At 40.3% G+C, this 21694-nt stretch overlaps 2 protein-coding genes across 7 annotated transcripts in view; one reads left to right on the forward strand and one right to left on the reverse strand.

Moving 5' to 3' along the window:
- LOC140637544 (uricase) overlaps window positions 1–21694 on the reverse strand; it is a 76950-nt gene that overhangs the window by 27489 nt on the left and 27767 nt on the right. Inside the window, exon 1 of one of the 2 annotated variants that reach the window (XM_072833948.1) lies at window positions 3566–3639. The exons of the other annotated variant lie outside the window; for it this stretch is intronic. Within the exon in view, the coding sequence (XP_072690049.1) occupies window positions 3566–3595 (30 nt within the window). The 5' untranslated portion in view covers window positions 3596–3639. Of the gene's footprint in view, window positions 1–3565; window positions 3640–21694 lie in introns of those variants that run through there. 2 annotated transcript variants of the gene reach the window in all.
- On the forward strand, window positions 4117–20366 carry DNASE2B (deoxyribonuclease 2 beta). 5 transcript variants are annotated; one of them, XM_072834269.1, is made up of 6 exons: window positions 4117–4475; window positions 7337–7514; window positions 11272–11353; window positions 14451–14612; window positions 15818–16018; window positions 19255–20366. In XM_072834269.1, the coding sequence occupies exons 1-6, from the start codon at window positions 4363–4365 to the stop codon at window positions 19593–19595; spliced, it is 1077 nt and encodes a 358-aa protein (XP_072690370.1). In that variant the 5' UTR covers window positions 4117–4362; the 3' UTR covers window positions 19596–20366. The 5 variants fall into 5 exon arrangements, with proteins under 5 accessions (XP_072690370.1, XP_072690374.1, XP_072690373.1 ...); XM_072834273.1 differs by lacking the exons at window positions 4117–4475; window positions 7337–7514 and having other exon boundaries at window positions 11133–11353; window positions 15883–16018; XM_072834272.1 differs by lacking the exons at window positions 4117–4475; window positions 7337–7514 and having other exon boundaries at window positions 11139–11353; window positions 14451–14623.

Genomic DNA, 21694 nt, shown 5'->3' on the forward strand with positions numbered 1-21694 from the left:
GGTGCCTGGCTAACTCAGTTGGTGGAACATGAGTCTCTTGATCCAGGGGTTGTGACTTTGAGCCCCATGTTGGGTATGAAGATTACTTAAAAATAAAATCTTAAAAAACAAAAAACAAAAACAAAAACAAAACAACCACATGACTTTTGAGAGGCAGGGTCAGACGTGGAACCCAGGTTGGCCTGATTGCTTTCATTATACTCAGCTGCCTTTTTGACACAACATTAAAACAAAGTTCTTTAAGATGGGATTTTGCCTGCATACTCATTTTTATTTATTTATCTATTTAGATTTAATCCATTATAAATTCCACAGAACCCCAGAATAGAAATCTCTGAAATCATTTTCATTCAACCCATTCGTTCATCTGTATTTATTTATTTAGCTCCTTTTAGGTGATAAGCACTATGGTAAAGTGCTAGAGATGTAACAACAAACCAGACAGACACTGTTCTGCCCTGATGGAGATGATACACTGAAAGTTTGTACGCTATACACTAAAACAAACCTTTTCAGTAAAGAATCCAAAAGTTAGTATTTTAGGCTTTGCAGACCATGTGGTCTCTGCTGCAGCTACTTAGCTCTGCCATTATAGCATAAAGAGCTATACATAATACAGAAATGAATGGGTGTCACTGTGTTCCAATAAAACTTTATTTACAGAAACAGGCAGTGGGCCAGATTTGGCCAACAATAGTTTGCTGACCCCTGTCCTTGAGAGGAAGGCTCAGAAACAAAATCAAATAATTAGATTATTGCGATAATTACCCCAAGTGAAAAAAACACAGTGAACTCTGGGATACCTAAGCCAATTTGAGAGAGATCGAGGAAAGCTTCCAGGAGGGACTGATTTCCACAAAGCTATGAATGATGAATAGGAATTAACAAAATAACTTCTTCTGGCCTTCTTACATTAATTCTACTTATGTTTTCCTTTAAAAACATTTTTCATGAACAATTCTTTGTTTCACAAATATGTGTATCATATTGCTTGTCTCATCAATTTTCATCAAAATAATTCCAGTCCCCTCCCTTTCCTCCTGCAACAAGTATATTGACTTTTTCCTTCAGTTTGTCACATTGTAGAGTTTATTCAGCACATCAACAGTCTTGTAAATGTTCGAACATTAATTTAAACTTTATAGATAAATTTTCTGACATGTAAATCATATCTCAAAAAGCTATTGAAAATAAATAAATAAAGCCAGCAGTCTGACTGCCAGAAGTCCTCAAAGGATGACCAAATTACAATTAAGCCAGCATAGTCCAGGGTCTGGAGAAACTGAACTTTATCTCAATCTCAAGAAATTTTCACAGATAAAGCTTCAAAGAATATGAACTCCCAGCCGTAATTCAAAAAACACACAGGGTAGTGAGGTATCATGAGAAAGAGTTGCAGAAACAACAGACAGAGAAGTATGACTTGCAAAGACTTCAGATATTGGAATTACCAAAAAAAAAAAAAATAATAATGATATATTTAGGGCAGCCTGGGTGGCTCAGCGGTTTGGTGCTGCCTTCAGCCCAGGGTGTGATCCTGGAGACCCGGGATCGAGTCCTGCGTCGGGCTCCCTGCATGAAGCCTGTTTCTCTTACTGCCTGTGTCTCTGCCTCCCTCTCTCTCTCTCTCTCTCTCTCTCTCTCTCTGTCTCTCATGAATAAGTAAATAAAATCTTAAAAAATAATAATAATATTTAATATTTTTACAGAAATAAAAGAGAACACTGAAATATCTCCTTCTTGAGATAGAGTATATTTTCTCTTGAGCAAAAAACAAGAGACTATAAAAAAAGACCAAGTAAATTTGAAGAAAAAAAAATAGAACCTCTAGAAATGCATTAAGTGCATTAAGAAACAGATTAAACACAACTGAAGAAATAGTTATTTGGAAGAGATAGATTAAGTAACAGAATAATGTTGCCGAAGAGAGAATTTGAGAACTGGAAGATAAACCCAAATAATGAATCAGGATTAAGACAGACACACAGGAGCCAGAGTATATGCAAGAGACATAAAATGTACTAGGACAATATGACAAGAGAGAATGTGGAAGAGACACAATTCCAGGAGATCAGGACTGAGGTTTTCCAGAATTACTGGATGAATGAATGCAAACTTTCAACTATAAAATAAGAAGCACATGACCAAGTGAAGGACTCTACCTTGCTCCCTATATTTGGCTAACTTACAATGAAGGAATTTTCTACTGTTTTTAGAAGCCACCATGAACCACTTGGGCCTCAAAAGTAGGCAATGTGAAAACCATTCTATCCAGTTTGCATTTTCTCCATCCACCGGATTCAGTTTCTTTTCACATTACATTACTGTTTTTCGTAAAAACCGGGACACACTGGAATTTAGTCTTTAGGGTAATGTTGAAATCCCTGGAGCCCCTCAATGTCCAGCGCAGGGTTTGCTACCTAGCGATTGCATAAGAAAGGTCACCGGCAATCAGCATGATCAGGTCAGTAACAACTAGAGATAAGAATGTTAACTGAAACTTAATAGCTGAAAGAAAGTAACCTAACAGTACTTTTCCAGACCTTGAAATAAAAGTAGATTTAGCAAATAGCATCCTAATACGGATGTCCCCCAGCCCAACCACAAGAAGGGCTCAGGTCGTAGTAACGTAATCTTAGTTAACATTTGTGGATCATTTACTTTTAGCTAGGCATTGTGCTAAGCATGTAATGATAAGAAAACAGGAATTATTTTATAGCCTATTCAACAAATGTTCTTTAGCCTACATAACTGAAAACAAGTTGCTTGTATTCTCTAAATGCATCGATGAATCTTAAGCCTAGTGTACTCAGCCATTACCATTGTACTGCCAAAAGCTATCACAAGATAAAATTAATTTTATTTCACCTTGACTTAGCAAAATATACTTCATGATATGAAATATTTAAAAACTTGATGAAAAGTTAGTGGTTGCTGAAATTCTCTTTCCTGAATACAATAAAAACACATATAAGACAAAATGATACCCATGGAGAAATGATCAGAAAAATGTTTGTTTGTTTGTTTGTTTGTTTGTTTGTTTGTTTTACCAATTTGACAGGTTGCAAACCTCTCAGATACCTGCATAGCCCTGGGTCAGGGCAGCAAGCCTCAAAGTTTAGGGTGTACTAGTATCCCCACAAACCTTGTAAAAAAATGTAGATTCCTAAGCTCCAGTGGAAGAATTCTGAGTTAGCAGGTATGTATTGAGGCTCAGAATTCTGCTCTATTTGCAAGCACCACAGGAAAATGTGGGCGGGTGGTCAGACATCCCTCACAAAACTCAGTCTTCAGAGAGATAGAGCCCCAAGTCCTCACCTTCCTAGGAAACTTGAATCCTGAACAACTCCAGCTCAACCACAGAAGATTCGCAATTTGGTCTAGGTCCCTACATAACTGATCTGGATCCATAACCAGAGGGACAGATCAGAGCCATAATGGTTTCCAGGCATGGGGTAAAGTGCTACTTATTATGACAGCATCTTTAATAATTGAGTCAATTAAAGAAATTCTCTTCATATGCTAGTCTACTCCCTTCCGTCCTCTAAAAAGAGAGTGGTCTCACCTTTTTATAATCATTGTGGTAATGGGCCATTTCCTCTTGGCCTTCAATTTCAAAATTCAGTTTCAAGAGTGAAAAAGAAATAGTTTGAACAAAACAGATGTTTATAACATTTTTTATTTGACCTGAAGGGTGAGCGGTCAATATGTTTACCTGATTGCATTACAACCAATTGGGCACCAAGGCCTCTTGAAACGAAAGCACCAAGTTGAGTGGCTAAAACCAGAGGTGGAGAGAATATGTAAACATCTTTGGTAAAATACAATTAAATTTACTCTTACTTTGAGGAAACCCTTTGAAGATCACCTTAGGAAATGTTTGCTTAAGACTGAGAGAATTAGAACTGATAGATCCTATTACCAAGACATAAGGTTTTGTCATTTCTGCTTAAAGTGGCTTTTGCTCCCAGACAATCATGAGGGGAAAACAGGAAATATATTTAATTCAACAGTTACTTAGCCTCATGGAGTTCCCCTGCCTATTGAACTAAATACTACATGGTGTTCACTCCAAAGAGTTAACTACATAACCCTTTTTTCTCTCCAGAACTTTTGATGACTTTGCAAGCCAGTCAACAGTTCAGCACAGAAGCATCTGGAGTCACGCTGGCAGGTTGTGACAAAACCACACAATTACATGAGGTTCACCCCATTCTGAAAATGCCCGAACAGCAAACGGTGGAGGTAAATGGAACAACAGTCAGCACTGGCACAGCCTGAGAGAGACCTGAGACTCGGAGCCCTCAGGCTCGGGGGCCAGCTTCCTGCTGTGGCCTGGTGTAAAGGTGGCAGATAAAAAAAATGACAGCAAGACTTCTGAGAACAGCCCTCGCTTTGCTTTTCTTTGGCCTCTTTGGGGTCCTGGAGGCAACAACAATATCGTGCAGGAATGAAGAAGGCGAAGCTGTGGATTGGTAGGTAAATGAAGTGTGAGGATCCGGGCCTGCAGCTAGGAAGCCAGAGTGTCTGAGGCCCCGTGGCTTACTGTAAAGTTCCAAAGGAGTCTTCCACCCGCCTCTCCCTTTTAAAAAGAAAGGAAATTAAAGTGTGGAAATGGGCCAATAATCCAAGTAGGGGCAGGCTCCTGAGTGGGGGAGCCTCCCCCTGAGGAAGAGCTGAGCAGCCCCTCCTGAGCCCGATTGACTGCTCCCAGAGGGGAAGGCTGGTGGCCACAGGGTAGGATGGAACCGACAGCCTCGCTCAGTTGGCAATTTCTTTTAATTACACTGTGCCTTTCCTAACAGAACCCTTCCACCATCATTTTAGAGATTGACAAAGGAGAGAAGGCAGAGAAGGCAGGTACTTTTTTTCTGACACAAGAGCTTATTCTTCCCCTTGTGAGAATGGAAAAGAGGCCTGACTGAACAGCGCTGTTGGCTTAGCCCTGTCTGTTAGGCAATGCAAGGCCGTTGTTGGAGTGGGTGCTAGGTCACTGGTCTCCTTCACGGTGTCAGAGAGACTAAGCATGGCATCATATCATAGTCACGGATCCTTCTAAAGCTTCGATCACTTTTTTACTCTTTAATTAAGGTGTTTGGTTTTGACATTATGGTTGGCATCGAGCTTTGTGTAAGCTTCAGGCCAGAGAACACAGATACACTCAGTTTTGACAGTGAACAGCTAGTGAGCTCATAAGAAACGAAATACAGATATGGACGAAACAAGGTTCTTGCCCTCAAGGAGCTCAGTTATGTGGTGAGGGCATAGATGGGGCCATTGGGGAGCATAGACCCCAAAAAGCTTCTCTAAGGAAGTAGTTTTGAGCTAAGTTTTAAGAACAATTATGAGCTGGATGGAAAAACCAGGATGCTGCAGGGGGGTCTCAGGCCCATGAAGGAGCCGTGAGGAGGCCCAAGGGCAAAAAGCCACAGAGAAGGTGTGGAAGCAGTTGAGTTTTGCTGGTGCTTTGGGAGAACCTGGGGAGATGGCAGGAGGGAAGCTCAGTGGGAGGCAACAGCCAGGTCATGAAGGGTTGTGTGCTGGGGTGCCCAGTCCACACTCCTCCCTCAAAGGGAACTGCTAAAGACCTTCAAGCGGGGATGTGATGCAGTCAGATTCATATTTTAGAAAGCCCACTGGTGGTACTGTCGAGGCCAGCTGCGTGGAGAACGGTCTAGAGTCACAGAGACCAATAGGACTTGTCCAGCATTACTGGTAAGACCATGTGTGGACCCGCGTTAAAGAAATGGTTGTCAAAATAGGAAGGAAGGAACAATCTGAGAAAACTTGCTAACAAATGGGCTGAGGGTTGTAGAAGAGAGAGAGAAATTAAGAAAGACTTTCAGATTGCTGGCTTCTCTGTGTGGATGTGTTCCCTAGCTGTGGAGAAGAGCAGAGTTGGAGCGAAATATAAATTTGGTTTCCAAAATATGGAGCTGGAGGCCTCTGGGATATGTATGTGTTTAGGCTTCTCTGGACCTCGGCATAGAGGTCTGGGCTACAAGCAGATTCAGGAGTCTTCAGAATATACCTGGAAAGGGTTACCCGAGAAAAAATGTTTAAAAGCACTAGTTCTCATCTGGTTTGCCATGACACCACTAGTTCTCAAGCCCCTCAGTGGTGGACCACCGCAGTGTGATTGACACATAAAATGTATTTCTGCCACAACTGAATGGACAGGTGACTTAGTAATACTGGTCAGAGGAATGCTGAGCAGACAGGGCGGCAGCCTTGAGCTGCTATAACTCACTGTGAAGGTCAAAGGTCAGAACAACAACAGGTCAGCACCAAAGAACAATCTCATGTTTCCTTCCACACACGAGGACCCTGCTCTGAGAGTAAGAATGCATGGTCAGGGCAGGAAAGAGCTCATGTAAATAGAAGCAAATGAAGAATTCATGAAGGTTTTATGGCCAGTGTAAGACACTGGTGTGTGGCAATCGTAAATGCATTAGAATGTTTGATTCATTATGGGTAGTTGATAGTTAATTATGCAATTTTTGCTGTTAGAGAGTATTTGGCTAGACCTGAGTGATTTTGCCCTCTAGGGACTTTCAACACTGGAAACATTTTTGCTTGGCATAGGTGAGGAGTACTACTGTCATCTAATAGATAGAGGCCAGGGATGCTGTGATGCACAGGACAGCCCCCCACAGCAAAGAATGATCTGGCCTGAAATGTAAACACAGCACATTGAGAAGCCCTGGGCTACATAATCCATGAGTGCCTGTGTGCTGTGTGAGCCCAACCACCTCCCCTCTCTGTGAGATACCTGAAGAAGATACAGGAACAGGAGATAATAGCAAAGAAGGCAAAATGCTTATTTGATTAGCTGGTCTTGGCCCTCAATCCTCAAAGCAGGGCAGTCGGATAAACAGCTGAAGAATGTGGTCTAGGCCAGAGGCTCAAGGGAGACTCATCAACTCTGAATGCCAAACCCAAATCTCAGACCCAGCCAGCTAGCTATAAAGAGATGAGTGTGCCAAGCACTTGGGGCAGAAGAGAAAAATACATCCAAGGTCTTTCCAGTCCAACCCTTGGCCTCTCCCCAGTGTGGCCATATGGACTGTGGTAACAAAAGAGAGGCAGTGTCAATGCGCATGGGCTTTCACTAGAGGCACGCTACCCCCCAGGCCAGTTAATGTCTCAGGACATGCCTGGTTAGATTCGCATTCCTTCTCTGGGAAGAAGCAACGATAAGGGTGAGAAGAGAGAGAAAGCTTGATCAAATCCCTTTCCTTAGACTTAGGAAACACAAGTAATATGATATATTTAGGTGTTTAACACCAGGGAAGCAGTCAATAAATGTTAATGATTAGATTATTTCCTTTGTCAGGTTTGTTTTTTATAAGTTACCTAAGCAGCAAGACAAGGAAAGCAGACAGACTGGGTTAGAGTACCTATACCTCGACTCTACTACCAGAAGCTGGAGGAGGAGTAAGCAACTCGTGAATACCACGAAGAGTGCGTTGGGAAGGACATTACAACAGCTATATGAAGCCTGTGCCTCCAAGGTATGCTATAGTCAATCATTCATCAGAATTGTACAAAATGCATAAAACAGAATCTAAAGCTTCCAAGAGATTTGAACTGATAACCTACCTAACCCCCAATCCTGAAGTAAGCCGGCACAGAATCTGAATCAATCTAAGACCTTAAGGAATATGTCATCAGACTCCAGAGCAATGCCAAATTACTGGTACACTCAGCACTATATCCAATAGTATCACTGGGTGAGGTGTGAACTAATTACATATGGAAGCCTTCTGGCTGCCAGCCTCTGCCAATTCACTCAGTACTTGCTATCTTTTTCCTCCAACGGAAACAGAAAGGAGCCCCCTCCTGCTATAATGCGATATCGACCTGCAGTCAGTACGCCACGAGGGATGGATGGCGTGTGCTCTGGTGGTGATGAGTGGTGGCGGCCCACATAAAGGTTTCCTCTTGGTCTTCCTTTTAATTTATCATTTTCCAAATAGTAGCTTGAGAGCTAGGGCTCTAGAGCAAGGCCCTGAACTTGCCTGAATAAAGATTAAACCTGCTATGGGGACTTGATCAGGCAATGAGCTAACCAGCCAGAGGGATACAGGTAAGTAGGCCTCCTGGCTCACTGTGGGCAGTCCCCGTGTTCCAGGCACTGTCTGCTGTTCAGTGACAAGATACTGCATTCCAACCAGGGGTGACACAAAAAAAATCAAACAATAATATTCGGTTACATGCATGAGTATGCATTGCTAACACTCACTTATGGAGCAGTCAGTGTATAAAATGACTCTGCACTCACAGGGTGCTGGGCCTTTTCATATGTCAGTAAATTTAATCCCCACAATACTATATTAGACCCTAGTGCTCCGGTACAGGTATATCTGAGTATTTATTCAAAATGTGCAGAGAGCTGTCCGTATGTGTGTTAATATTCACTTTACTCACCTGCCATTAAGACCAGCCTTCAGAGCCAAATTACAAAGTACGAATTTATTTGTAAGGTGTGCCAAGCACCATTCTAGGTGCTTTTAAAAATTATCTAATCCCAGCAGCAATCCTGTTTTAAATTAATAGACTATTATGTAAAGTCAACACTGCCTGCAGCTGCTTCTGCTTTCCAAGGTTGGGGATGGAGGCCGGAAGCATAACCGATCAGTAAGAAAATCAGCACTTCCCTTGTTCCCTTCCCCCCTGGGCAGAGAAAGGAAAGAGCAACATGGTGGAGCCTCTGTCATTTACTTAAGTTGGGGCAGATGGTTCCCACTTTGGCAGAATATAATAATCATCTTTGGAGGCCCAAAACTAGCCCCAGAGCGCAAGAGAGCTAAACTGCTCTGCAAAATATAAAAGACTAGATGAGGGGCGGTGGCTCAGTGGTTGAGCATCTGCCTTCAGCTCAGGGCGTGATCCGGGGGTCCTGGGATCGAGTCCGGCATCAGGCCCCCTGCATGGAGCCTGCTTCTCCCTCTGCCTGTGTCTCTGCCTCTGTGTGTGTGTGTGTGTGTCTCATAAATAAATTTTAAAAATCTTTAAAAAAAAATAAAAGAGTAGATGAGACCTAGGAATCAGAAAGTTCAAGAAGCACAGAGGGAAACTGAGAGTAAGTCTGTGGTGATATAAAACCATTCAAGAAGAAAATAAAAAAAAACAAAAACCATTCAAGGTTTCATACCTTCAGTAAAACCTGCTCACATATAAGGCCTTGAGTGATAGATTCTAGAAAGAAAATGACAATAAAGGGGCTGATTTCCATTTCTGATTGGCATAGATCCAAAAGAGGAAAAGCAACAATAGTGGGTGACATCCAAGTGAGATGGGGTATTCTCTGGAAGCTGGAACTATGTGCCAGAAGTGATAATAAGACATAACTCCTCCACCTCCTGACCTGGAATTCTAACAGAAAGCAGAATGCAAGATCAGACCAACTGATTTTATTTTTTGTTTTTTGTTATTTTTTAAAGATTGTATTTATTTATTCGTGAGACACACACACACACAGAGGCAGAGACATAGGCAGAGAGAAGCAGGCTCCATGCAGGGAGCCCGATGCGGGACTCAATTCGGGGACCCCGGGATCAGGCCCTGAGCCCAAGGCAGAAGCTCAACTGCTGAGCCACCCAGGCTTCCCCAAAACCAATTGATTTTAAATCTCAGTTGTCAAGATGACCTAGGCCAATATCTCAGTACACTTGGGATTGTTTCCCTTCTTTTGCCTTTGTCCATAAGAACTTTCCATTCACCTTTGTAATGACGCTCCTCGAATTGTTGCAACTGCCAGTACTTGTCTGTCAATATTCCCTCGACTCGGGGCAGAGATTGTATGAGTCTTATTCAACAACTGGTAGTCAAACTAATACCCAGCCTATGTGTTAAAGAAATAAAGGTGTCCAGAGGCACACATAGGCCTACATATTCTTTTTTTTAGGCCTACATATTCTTAAATCCATAATCCTTCCTATTTATCAGAGAGCCTCTCTTCACTAGGGCTACATCCCATTTAGCCTTAGCTAGTTGTTACATTCCTGGTTAGAATAATAAATATTCATCTATTATAGGAATAAAGTTCCTCATAGAATCTTCCTCCCAGAGTCCCTTCACATTGCACACCAAAGGCACACAATGGCCTCATGACCACATTCAATGCTGGCTCACTGAATAACTAACTGTCAAAGTCCTCCAGCTGAGGATCTAAATGCCAACAGTAGCTATGGTCATTTGTGGAAAATGAGGGTAAGAAGATAGCTTCTTTTCTCGGATATTCCAAATATAGGAGCCAAGAATGCTTCACGGAGTATATGGCACATTAAAAATTTTTTTTAGATTACATCAAATAATGAAGCAACTAAGTGACTTAGTTATTGACTTTTTTTTCTGAGACAAAAGGAAGAGCCTCTTTTTTTTTTTTTTTTAAAGGAAATGGGTTGTTCTTTCTTGCTTTTAATTATGTCCCTGAGATGTTTTCTAATATTAACATTATTGGCTTCAATAAAAATCACTGAATCATGACATAAATGAAATGGAACCACACGGAACAAATGTAAGCAAGTTTCCAAAATATGACATAAGAGATACCAACAAAATAATAGATCCATTTTTACTTAGAGAATTGGCCAACTGTTTAGAAAATTTACTCAGATTTTGCCTTCCCAGAGGAAATCCAATATCACACACTCAATTTCACTACTTTTTCTAAGCAGGAAAATATCAAGCAAGAAAGGTGAAGTAATGGATACGCTGAGAAATGGATTGTAGGAAAATCCTTCCCTGCAGAGAGGTAGTGGGAACAGAGAATGAGGAATCCTGATTAAACACAAAATGATGATGAAGCCGTGAAGCACAATGTAGGTAGAGGAAACCAGACCCTGACAGCCAGTTCTGCATTGTGTCTCTAATATCAGTGGAAAAAACCCAGGTGTAATCCTTGGCTGGTTGCTCCTACTTCATTTCCTGAACAAATATTTAAGTAGTCCTTTATTATACACTGGTTGTCAAATGAGAAACACAGTCCAAAACAACCAAGAGAAATAGGAATATTGCCCTTGCACGCACATCACAATGCATAGGGTTGGTTCCCTGTCACATAAGACGAAACCATGCATGGCTGAAAATGGACTTCCTGTTCCCTGTTCCCCCATATTGATGGGGAAGCTGTCTATTAGGAGAACGGGTGACTTCTCATGTGTATTAATGAAAGTTCCATATTGCAGTCTGGGTGGCTAGTAGAAATGTTGTGAGCATTTATGAGTTTAAGATTTACACCATTATAACCCTAATGTGTTCCTGCAGAATAACAACACAGCCTACCTACTATACAATGATGGGGTCCCCGCATCTGTGACTTACAGCAGAAAGTATGGACACACTAAAGGTATGACAAAGGCTGTTAGTTTCTCTTTCTTCCTGGAAATCAGCACTCTTTTAAACGTTCTATCTTGAATATTCTTATATTCTACACTAAAAGGATAGCTTTTCTTTTTAACAGTTCGAGTTATCAAAATGTCTGGGTTCTATATCACAAGTTGTAATTATATCATTTGACTTGGAAATCTCCTTTTCACAAATTCCATTTTATTTCTTAACATTTTTTTAAAGATTTTATTTATTTATTCATGAGAGACACACACACACAGAGAGAGAGAGAGAGAGACAGAGACAGAGACACAGGCAGAGGGAGAAGCAGGCTCCATGCAGGGAGCCCAATGTGGGACTCGATCCCTCGACTCCAGGATCACACCTTGAGCCAAAGGCAGACACTCAACCACTGAGCCACCCTGTGGCCCCTTATTTCTTAACATTTAAAAATATATGCTTTACAGCAGAAATTCAAATACTGACTACTGAGAACACCAGCCAGTCTGTGTGTGTATGTGTGGGTGTGTACACACACATTTCAGTCAGGTTCATAGAGGTATAATTTACATAGAATAAAATCCACTCTTGCTAGTGTACAGTTCCTTTTGAAATAAACATTTTTGAAAAATAGTTTTTTATATTACAATAACTTTGTTATATATTATAGTAATTTTTATTATAGGAACTTTTGTTATTTTTCTATTTATTAGCTATGTTTATGTATATATGTTATCTAAAAATTCAAAATGCCGGGCAGCTCGGGTGGTTCAGCGGTTTAGTGCCACCTTCAGTCCAGGGCCTGATCCTGGAGACCCGGGATGGAGTCCCACGTCGGGCTCCCTGCGTGGACCCTCTTCTCCCTCTGCCTGTGTCTCTGCCTCTCTCTCTGTGTGTCTGTGTCTCTCATGAATAAATAAATAAAGTCATTTTAAAAAAATTCAAAATACCAGGTAAGCCTGGGTAGCTCAGTGGTTGAGCGTCTTCCTTCAGCTTAGAGCATGATCCTGGTGCCCCAGGATCCAGTCCCGCTTTGGGCTCCCTACAGGGAGCCTGCTTCTCCCTCTGCCTATATCTCTGCCTCTTTCTGTGTGTCTCTCATGAATAAATAAAATCTTAAAAAAAATAAAAATTCAAAATGCCAGCAAACAAAAATTGTAATCCTAAGACCCACTAGATACCATATTAATCCTTTCTACTTACTTTTTTATAATACGTATTTTAAAACATTTTTATGGGGATCCCAGGGTGGCGTAGCGGTTTGGTGCCTGCCTTTGGCCCGGGGCGCGATCCTAGAGACCTGGGATCGAATCCCACGTCAGGCTCCCTGCATGGAGCCTGCTTCTCCCTCTGCCTGTGTCTCTGCCTCTCTGTCTCTCTCTGTGTGACTATCATGAATAAATAAATAAAATATTAAAAAAATAAAACATTTTTATAAAACTCTTGCAATGACTGTTTTCAACCATTTTTCAACTTAATACATCATAGATAATTTCCCATGGCAACAAGTATTTTTCAGAAGGTCCCAAACTCAAGGCCTTCAGAGACAGGCAAATGGATGTCAGCAAGCCAGGGGGGGAGAACTAGCAGATAACTGAAGCAGTGGAGGGGGCATATTTTGTCAAAAGGGGCAGATGGTACTCAACTTGCCTTTTAGGGATGCAATTTTTCAGGAGATATTGAAATTAGTGTTTGTGGAAAATTTCCCCAATTTTTAAATGTTGGCAATGAACTCAGTTTTAAAAATACTCTGCAAGCATAATAATATGTATCGACAGGCTAGATTTGGCCAGTAGGCTGCCACTTTGCAACCTCTGATTAAGAATATAATTTGTAATGGCTGTCAAATGTCATGAGCACTGAAAGCTTTTGATTTAGCCAAGTTGCCCTCCTGATGGTCCTATTAGCATAAAATGCAGCAATTTTTATAATATACCACATTCTCCAACCTCTTCTCCAACAAACTCCAACCACCATTCTCACGCCACTCTGTTAGTTGCTACAAGGGCTTGGAGAAAAGACTAGAAAGGGAATGGGACCCCATGTCTAGAGGGGGAGCTCTCTTTGTTAGCAGGTGCCTGACATCCTGTGGCATTAGTACCCAGAGGTCAGGATTTCAGGCAAACAGCGCACTCATCTGGGCAAAAGACAGCCCCTGAAGGTCATCCAGGAATATTAGGCAGCAGAACTTTGGACATTTTCTACCTGGACACAGGGACTGATTCTATCTAAACACACTGAGAGACCAATAGTGTGCTTTCTTAAAGTGTGTTCTTTGAAAAAAAAAAAAATAACTGGCAGACATTTGGTGTCTACTCTAACAATAAGGCAAACCTGAATAGCTTTGTATTTGCATGGTCATACGCAAACTGGAAAGTCTAGTCAGCATACCAAAACTATCTCGATTTATTTATAAACACAGAAATAGTCACAGATGCCTGCTGGATAGGATTCATTTTGCCGTGTCACAAGATGATGAAAATCTCTGTTTTCTTTCTTTCCGGTTTTCATGTTATTTTGCTCTAGAAATCTTCACTAAACACAATTAATTGGGCTGTTTTGGCATGGCTTCTCCTTTAATTCTCTTTGTTTCTTGTTTCTGGGCTTGTGGAATTGACTAGTCTTCTACACATAAGTGAGCATCGGTTTCTTACAACAAATTACCACAGGTACAGTTCTCCATCTGATATTTTCTCTTTCAACTCTTTTTTTAACCAGCTTTTGAAAATAGCTTAGCTGCTTAGCAGTAAAGAGATTCATTATCTGAAGCTTGCCAGGTGACTATATAGTTTAACAAGGTCAAATTCCAATTTAGCAAATCTGCAGTCTGCCAAAACAAATTCTCCTTGAGGTTTCGACGTGAAATTCCTCTTAACTCTTCACAGGGTGGCTGCCCTGGCTTTCTTTTTGGTGGCTTATTATCAGTAATGGGGCAATGTGATGTGTGCCCGAATTGGTTTTGAAATCTTTGAAAAACAAGCATGATTTTTGCGATTATTAATGGAATAAAACGTTAGCCCCAAATACAAATGGGCTTAGATGTTGCAGCTTTGAACTCTATTGTTGAATGGAGATTTATTTTTCTAATGGATCTGTATTAACTGTATCTTTGGTAGGCTTACTGCTGTGGAACAGAGTCCAGGGATTCTGGCTGATTCATTCTATTCCCCGGTTTCCTCCAACTCCTGAAGAAGGCTATGATTATCCACCCACAGGAAGAAGACACGGACAAACTGGCATCTGCATAACTTTTAAGTACAACCAGTATGAAGCAATAGGTAACATTAGAGTATGTTAAAAAAGAGATTGCAGTGTTAAAGAAAGGACTTGGAAATCTATTAATATATTAATGACTTAATCTATCTCTCTATTCATTAACACTCTGATACCTAGATTCTATTAGATTCTAATATTGGCGTTGCCATGGTGAGACTTTGAGCAGGTTCGCTTACTAGACCTTTGTTTCCTGATCCACCAGTGAAGTCTTTGAAATTGATCAGAGGTAGTATTTTCAAATGTCTATAGCCATGTGGCTCTGTGGGAAAGCAGACCTAACAGTTACAGATCTCCATACTTTTTGAGAGGAACTAGAAATCTAGGGATGGGAAGATGTGAGAGAGTAGGAAAGAGAGTATGGTCTCAATCTTATTTAAAGAAATAATTGTGCAGATTACATGTTGCCTGCAGGCCACCAACTTGACAGCTCCAAGCCACATGATCTTCCTTAAGATCCCAGGCTCCAATGGCCAAAAATACTTGGATTTGGAAAACTTCGATGGGAGAGAAAGACAAGTAGGAACACTGTTTTACCAATCACAGGAGGCTGCTAAATTGTAGTAAAAAGTGATTTACCTCTATATATGGGAGGTTTAGAATATGTTTTTCATCAAATGTCCATCTTATGACAAAGATTACTGAAGTTCTCATCCAAGAGAAACCCTAGTTTAACTAACTGAGTTCCAGTAATGATTATACAGATGAATAACACAGAGATTATATGTACATGCTGATGAGTTGATCATTCTTCAAACTGATGATCGGTACACAGGAGTTCTCTTCTTTTGTATATGTATATATGTAAGAAAAAACGTGATCTCCAATGCGAGGCCCAATGCCTGGGTTTGAATATCAACTCCATCAGGTACAGGCTTTATAACCCTGTGCACACAACCTAAATTCTCCATTAATTCGTCTGTAAAATGAGGATGATGATAAAAGAACTTACTTAATGTGGTTGCTATCAGGATTGAATCAATAAATCCATGTAAAACTCATAGAACAATGCCTGGAAAGTAGAAAGTGCTCAATAGCTGTCAACTATTTTAACCAACAGTAAGTTGAAAGCTATTGGCTTAAACAAGGGAATACTTTTGGTGTTGCTTCTTGTTTGGTCTGTTTTTAATTCACAACAAGATATATAATATTGACAGACATTTCTGTTTGTGTCCTAATTCTCAATTTTTCTTTCTGTTTCTTAATTCAGATTCTCAGCTCTTGGTCTGTAACCCAAACATTTATAGCTGTTCCATCCCAACCATCTTTCACCAGGAGCTCGTCTACATGCCACAGCTGTGCGCTGCTGGGTCCACCTCATCAGAGATCCCTGGCCAGCGCCTCACCTCACTTCAGTCAGCCCGGGGCCAAAAATTTATCCATTTTGCAAAGTCTGATTCTTTCCTTGACGGTATGAAAGATCATGATCCAACCATATGTAACCTTGCTGTTGGACTCACTTTAGATTGTATAGAGGAAATATTCTGATTAGTCAGGGGCAGAGAAGTAAAAGAGAAGGAAGGAAAGGGAAAAGAGAAGTCAGATCAGTTCAAACATTTGCCTGCTCTGCTTGAGTGGCACAATTGCCAATCCAACTGCCGAAGTCTCTCACAACCATCCAGCCAGGGGCCAGTGAAAATTTGCAGTCGCCAGCCTCCATTGAGCACAGAACCACAGCTGTCTCCTTTTTCCACTCCCTAAACAGCTATGTTAACCCTCCTTTATTCTCAAGTCCTTTACATTACCCTGCTTCCTCATTCCCAGCCTCGCTTTTTCCTTCGTAGAGAGAACAGAGATCACCAAGGAGAAACCACTTCAAGGACAATCCCCACCAAAACCGTATGGAGTTTCCTCAAAAAATTAAAAATAGAAATATCACATGATCCCAGAATTCCACTACTGGGTATCTACCCCAGGAAAACAAAAACACTAATTCAGAAAGATCTATGCATCCCTATGTTTTTGGAGCATTATTTACAGAAGCCAAAACTTGGAAGTAACCCAAGTGTTCATCAATAGATGAATGAATAAAGAAGATGTGGTATAAATACACAATGGAATATTACTCAGCCATAAAAAGAATGAGATCCTACCAATCGTGACAGCATGGACGTACCTTAAGGGTATTATGCTAAGTGAAATAAGTCAGACAGAGGAAGACAAAAACCATATGATTTCACTTATGTGTGGAATTTTAAAAACAAATGAGCAAACAAGCAAAAAGAGCAGAAATGGACCCGTAAATATATAGAACAAACATAATCCCCAAAGGGGAGTGGATGGAGGGATAGGCAGTATGGGTGAAGGGGAGCAGGAGGTACAGGCTTCCAGTTAATGGAAAGAATAAGTGACAGGGATGAAAGGAACAGCATAGGGAATATAATCGATGGTATTATAATAGGGTTGTATAGTGACAGATGGGAGCTGCACTCTGGTCGGCACAACATAATGGATAGAGTTGTCCAATCACTATGTTTTATACCTGACACTAATATAACTGTATGCCAGCTATACTTCAATTTTTAAAAATAGCTTTAAAAAAAAGGAAACCAAAACACACCCACTCTCAACAATCTTATCTGTTTCCATTCCTTTTCATGAGTTTTCTCTCATCCCTACAAAGCAGTACATCCCCTGCCTTGGAACCCATCCCCTAATACCTTGATTCATCCACTTTATCTCTTCCCTCTCGTCTGCCTCAATGTCCCCACTCTATAAGATCTGTCCCCTAAGTACACAAACATTCCTGAAAATACTCCCTTGGTTCTAGATCCCCTATATTTCTGGTTTCTTTTTTTTTCTTTTCTTCCAAATTTCTTTTTATAACACTCTTCAGGGATGCCTGTATGGCTCAGTGGTTGAGTGTCTGCCTTTGGCTCAGGGCGTGATCCCGAGGTCCAGGGATCAATCCCACATCAGGCTCCCTGTAAGGATCCTGCTTCTCCCTCTCCCTATGTCTCTGCCTCTCTCTGTGTCTCTCATGAATAAATACACAAAATCTTTTTTTTTTTTAATTTAAAAAAAAGACTCTTTGGGGCCTTCACTGGCTCCATGCTGCTTGATTGCCGTCTTGTGTCTCTGTTTGTAGACACTCCAACCTCTCCCCAGTCACCAGCGACTCTCTTAGTTGACCTCACTGTCTTCTCTCCTTGCTTGCTTCCTTCCTTCCTTTTATATTAGATAAAATTTACTGAATGCCTCCCACTTTCCAAGCCCTGTGTTAGGTACCAGATAGAGATCCAAAAATTAACAGGACAGAAATAGCCTCTGCAGAATTTGGCACTGCTAAAACCATTTCTTCCTGAAACACTCCTCCTCCCTGATTGGTGGGAGGGTACAGACTCTTGGTCTTCTTCCCACTTCTTTAAGTCTCTTCTGCAAGGTCCTCTTCCTCTGCTTACTCCTTAGGTGACTGAGTTGCCACATGATCCTCTCTACTCTTCCTTATCTCATTCTACGTATTCACTCTAGGTGATTCCAGCAAGCCTTCGGGTGGTTCCCAAGACTAGGTCTGTACCCATACTTCTGAACTGACAGATGTATTCAACAGTGGGTTGGACATTTCTACTCAGAGGTGGCACAGTCACGCCAAATTCATCATTATCCCCCACAAATCTACTCTTTTTCTTATATTCTGCATGGTCAACTGGGAACTCTAGATCCCTCTTTTCCTCACCCCTCTATCAAGTCATCAAATTCAATCACTTCCAGGTCCTCAGTAATGCTCATATTTATCTTTTCCTCTCCAAACTTTCTGTCACTGCCACAGTCCACACTTGTGTTTATCATTACAGTTATAGTGACAACCTGATGTTTTCCCTATATCTAATCTAATGCACCTTTCTCAGTTCATCCTCCATATTGCCTCTCAATTCATATTTATGATAATAAATCAGTTTCTATTAGTTCTTCATTAACACTTCTTTAAAAACTCCCCCATTGAGGGGCACCTGGGTTGTTCAGTTAGTTAACCATCTGACTCCTGATTTCAGCTCAGGTCATGATCTCAGGGTCATGGGATTGAGTCCTGCATCAGGCTCTGTGCTTAGTAGAGTCTGCTTAAAATTCTCTCTCCCTCTCCCTCTTCCCCTCTGCTCTGCTCTCTCTTTCTCTCTCTAAAAAGAAAAGAAAGAAAGAAAAGAAAGAAAAAAGAAAAGAAAAGAAAAGAAAGAAAGAAAAGAAAAGAAGAAAAGAAAAGAAAAGAAAAGAAAAGAAAAGAAAAGAAAAGAAAAGAAAAGAAAAGAAAAAGAAAAGGAAAAATTGCCCCATCAATTTCAGGAAAATCCAAACATTTTGGCAAGATTTCCAAAGATCCCTAGAAGCTGACCCCTGGTTACTTCTTTAGCTTTATTCTTTCCAAAGATCTTTTCAGGACAAAAACATATATTGCTCTCTTGTTTGTGTGGAACAGAAGACATTTTTAAACACCAATGTCATCTCAGTAATAATGATAATAACCTTTATTTGCATATCACTTTAACACTTACAAAATGTTCCCCCATTCACTATCTCAATTGTGTTCTTATTATTGTGCTTGTGACATCCATATATCAGGGGTGAATGATGATTTCCATTGCTGAGGATATTTTCAGAGACTTATCTAAGTATAAATACTAACCTCGCTATCATTCTCCCTGTAAACTCTAGACATCTTTGTAGCCTGGATGGCTCAACATTTGAAGACGCACTTGCTAACAGAAACCTGGCAGCGAAAAGGACAAGAGCTTCCTTCAAACTGCTCCCTTCCTTACCATGTCTACAATGTCAAAGCAATTAAGATATCTGGACAGTCCTATTTTAGTTCTTACCAGGATCATGCCAAATGGTGTGTTTCCCAAAAGAGGACCAAAAATCGTTGGACCTGTATTGGAGACCTAAATCGGAGCCCGTACCAAGCTTTCAGAAGTGGAGGATTCATTTGTACCCAGAGTCAGCGTATTTACCATGCATTTCAAGGACTGGTTTTGTATTATGAAAACTGCAACTGAACTTGGTGAAATAACATATGCACTATCATTTCCAATGCCAAAAATGGATCTTCTTCCATCAGATCCATTCTTTATATATTAAAAACCTGTGAATGTAGTTATAGCCCACATACCATCAAATAAAATGCTTTTCTACCATGTTTACCATTTTGTCTTCCACTTAGTGGCAATTTATCTACTTTGAATTTATGTGCCATAAACATAAATCATTACACATATCTAAAGTGAAAATGGATGGAGTGGAAGAAAAAATATTCTCGATTGTTCATAGATTGACTGGATATCTCCTAGATTAATTTCATCTCCTTCAAAAGATTTTCCTGACTCTCCTTCTCATCCCTTGTTGAAGGAAAAACATCTCTCTCTGTATCTCACACTCCTTTAGTCATCATCTTCTTAGAGTTCTTTTCATTGGCTAATGGTTGTCTTTTTTGTTATTCTTGCAGCTGCTCCTTTGTAATCTTGTGATCTTAGGCCATTCACCTGAATTCTCTGAGGTTTGGTTTCTCATCTACAAGATGGAAATAATGTCTAAATATGTTTAAACACCTAGCACAGAGCCTGGCAGAGTTGACACTTAAAAACACTGTGGAATATGAGTATGAATCCCCCTAACAAGTTAGAAAAGACAAAGAAAAGTTTAGAAATAAGTAATATTTTTCAATAAAAAATTTAAGTTGGATTAGGATGAAGAAATAAAACAACCCACCTACCTGGGTTAAATAAAGAACTGTGACATAAAGGAACAATAAACAAATCTAACAATCTTCATTCCAGTGTGTTTTATTTTGGGAGTTCTGATCACTAACTATAACCGTGATGTAAATAAACAGTAACAAATTTGCATTAAGTACTAATTGTTCAATAAAAATTTAAATATGGTTCCCAATTTCAAGAAAATTACAATCTAACAAGAGCAATCACAATAATAACTAAAGCCAGCACTTATTGAGCATTTACTATGCAGTGAACAGTCAACTCACATTTTTTATTTGATATTTATAATGATACTATAGAGTGGGAATTATTACATACCATTTTAGTGACGAGGAAACTAAAGCCTACAAAGCTTCAGTAACTTGCCCAATATTATAGAGGTCTAACTGACCTCTAAGACTATGCTCTTTACTTCTGTTCCAAGAGACAGTAAAGTAAAATAATGCTATATAGGATAATATATATATATAATGTCTCACCACCAACCAAAATTCAGGGGACATAATGGCATTAGTTAAATGAAAAGCAGACAAAGGGCAGCCTTGGTGGCTCAGAGGTTTAGCGCCGCCTTCAGCCCAGGGCATGATCCTGGAGAGCTGGGATCCAGTCCCATGTCAGGCTCCCTGCATGGAGCCTGCTTCTCCTTCCACCTCTGTCTCTGTCTCTCTCTGTGTGTCTCTCATGAATAAATAAATAAAATCTTTAAAAAAAAGAAAAGCAGAGAAAAAGCTAAGTTTGTCTTCCTGTCAGAAGCAAAGATAAGCTAAGGAAATAGTGAATACTAGCTAGCTAACTTACATGCTTGAATGTATGAAGAGATTGGAAAAATATGTTTTATCCTCACAGAAAGCATCTGAGCATAAATAATTCCAATAAAAAAGGATTAAAAGAAAAGCTAAAAAGTACAAGATCCTGACTTTAAAGGTGAAGACGGTCAGTACTTTAACCAATAGCACAGATAGAAATGAATGAAAAGGAAAAAGAGAAAGCAAAGGTCAATTGAAGAAGAAATTTTATTGGACTAAAAATACACACAATAGATATGAGTTTCCCCCAAAAGGTAAATCCAGACCTTTTACAAAAGTGGTTTTATCTCAAGCTCAACAGAAGAATCTGAAGGAGAGGAGAATCACAATCAGAATCTAAATAAAGAGTATAAGGATGTGACAGAAAAGAAAAAGAAGATGCTGTCCTACTGGCAATGCACAGTAAGAATGTGCTTCCTAGTGAAGGGGAGAAGGGCAGTGACTAGACTCTGCTTGAGGAAGGAAAGAATGCTAGAAAGGAATTGAACAACCCTGGTAGGTAGTTCAAGGATATCAAATACTGACCTTGGGAGGAAAGACTGTATCTTGGTGTTGGTAGTTCCCCCAGGCTTAGGA

The sequence above is a fragment of the Canis lupus genome, chromosome 8 (assembly GCF_048164855.1).
Source record: "Canis lupus baileyi chromosome 8, mCanLup2.hap1, whole genome shotgun sequence".
NCBI classification, from domain to species: Eukaryota; Metazoa; Chordata; class Mammalia; order Carnivora; family Canidae; genus Canis; species Canis lupus.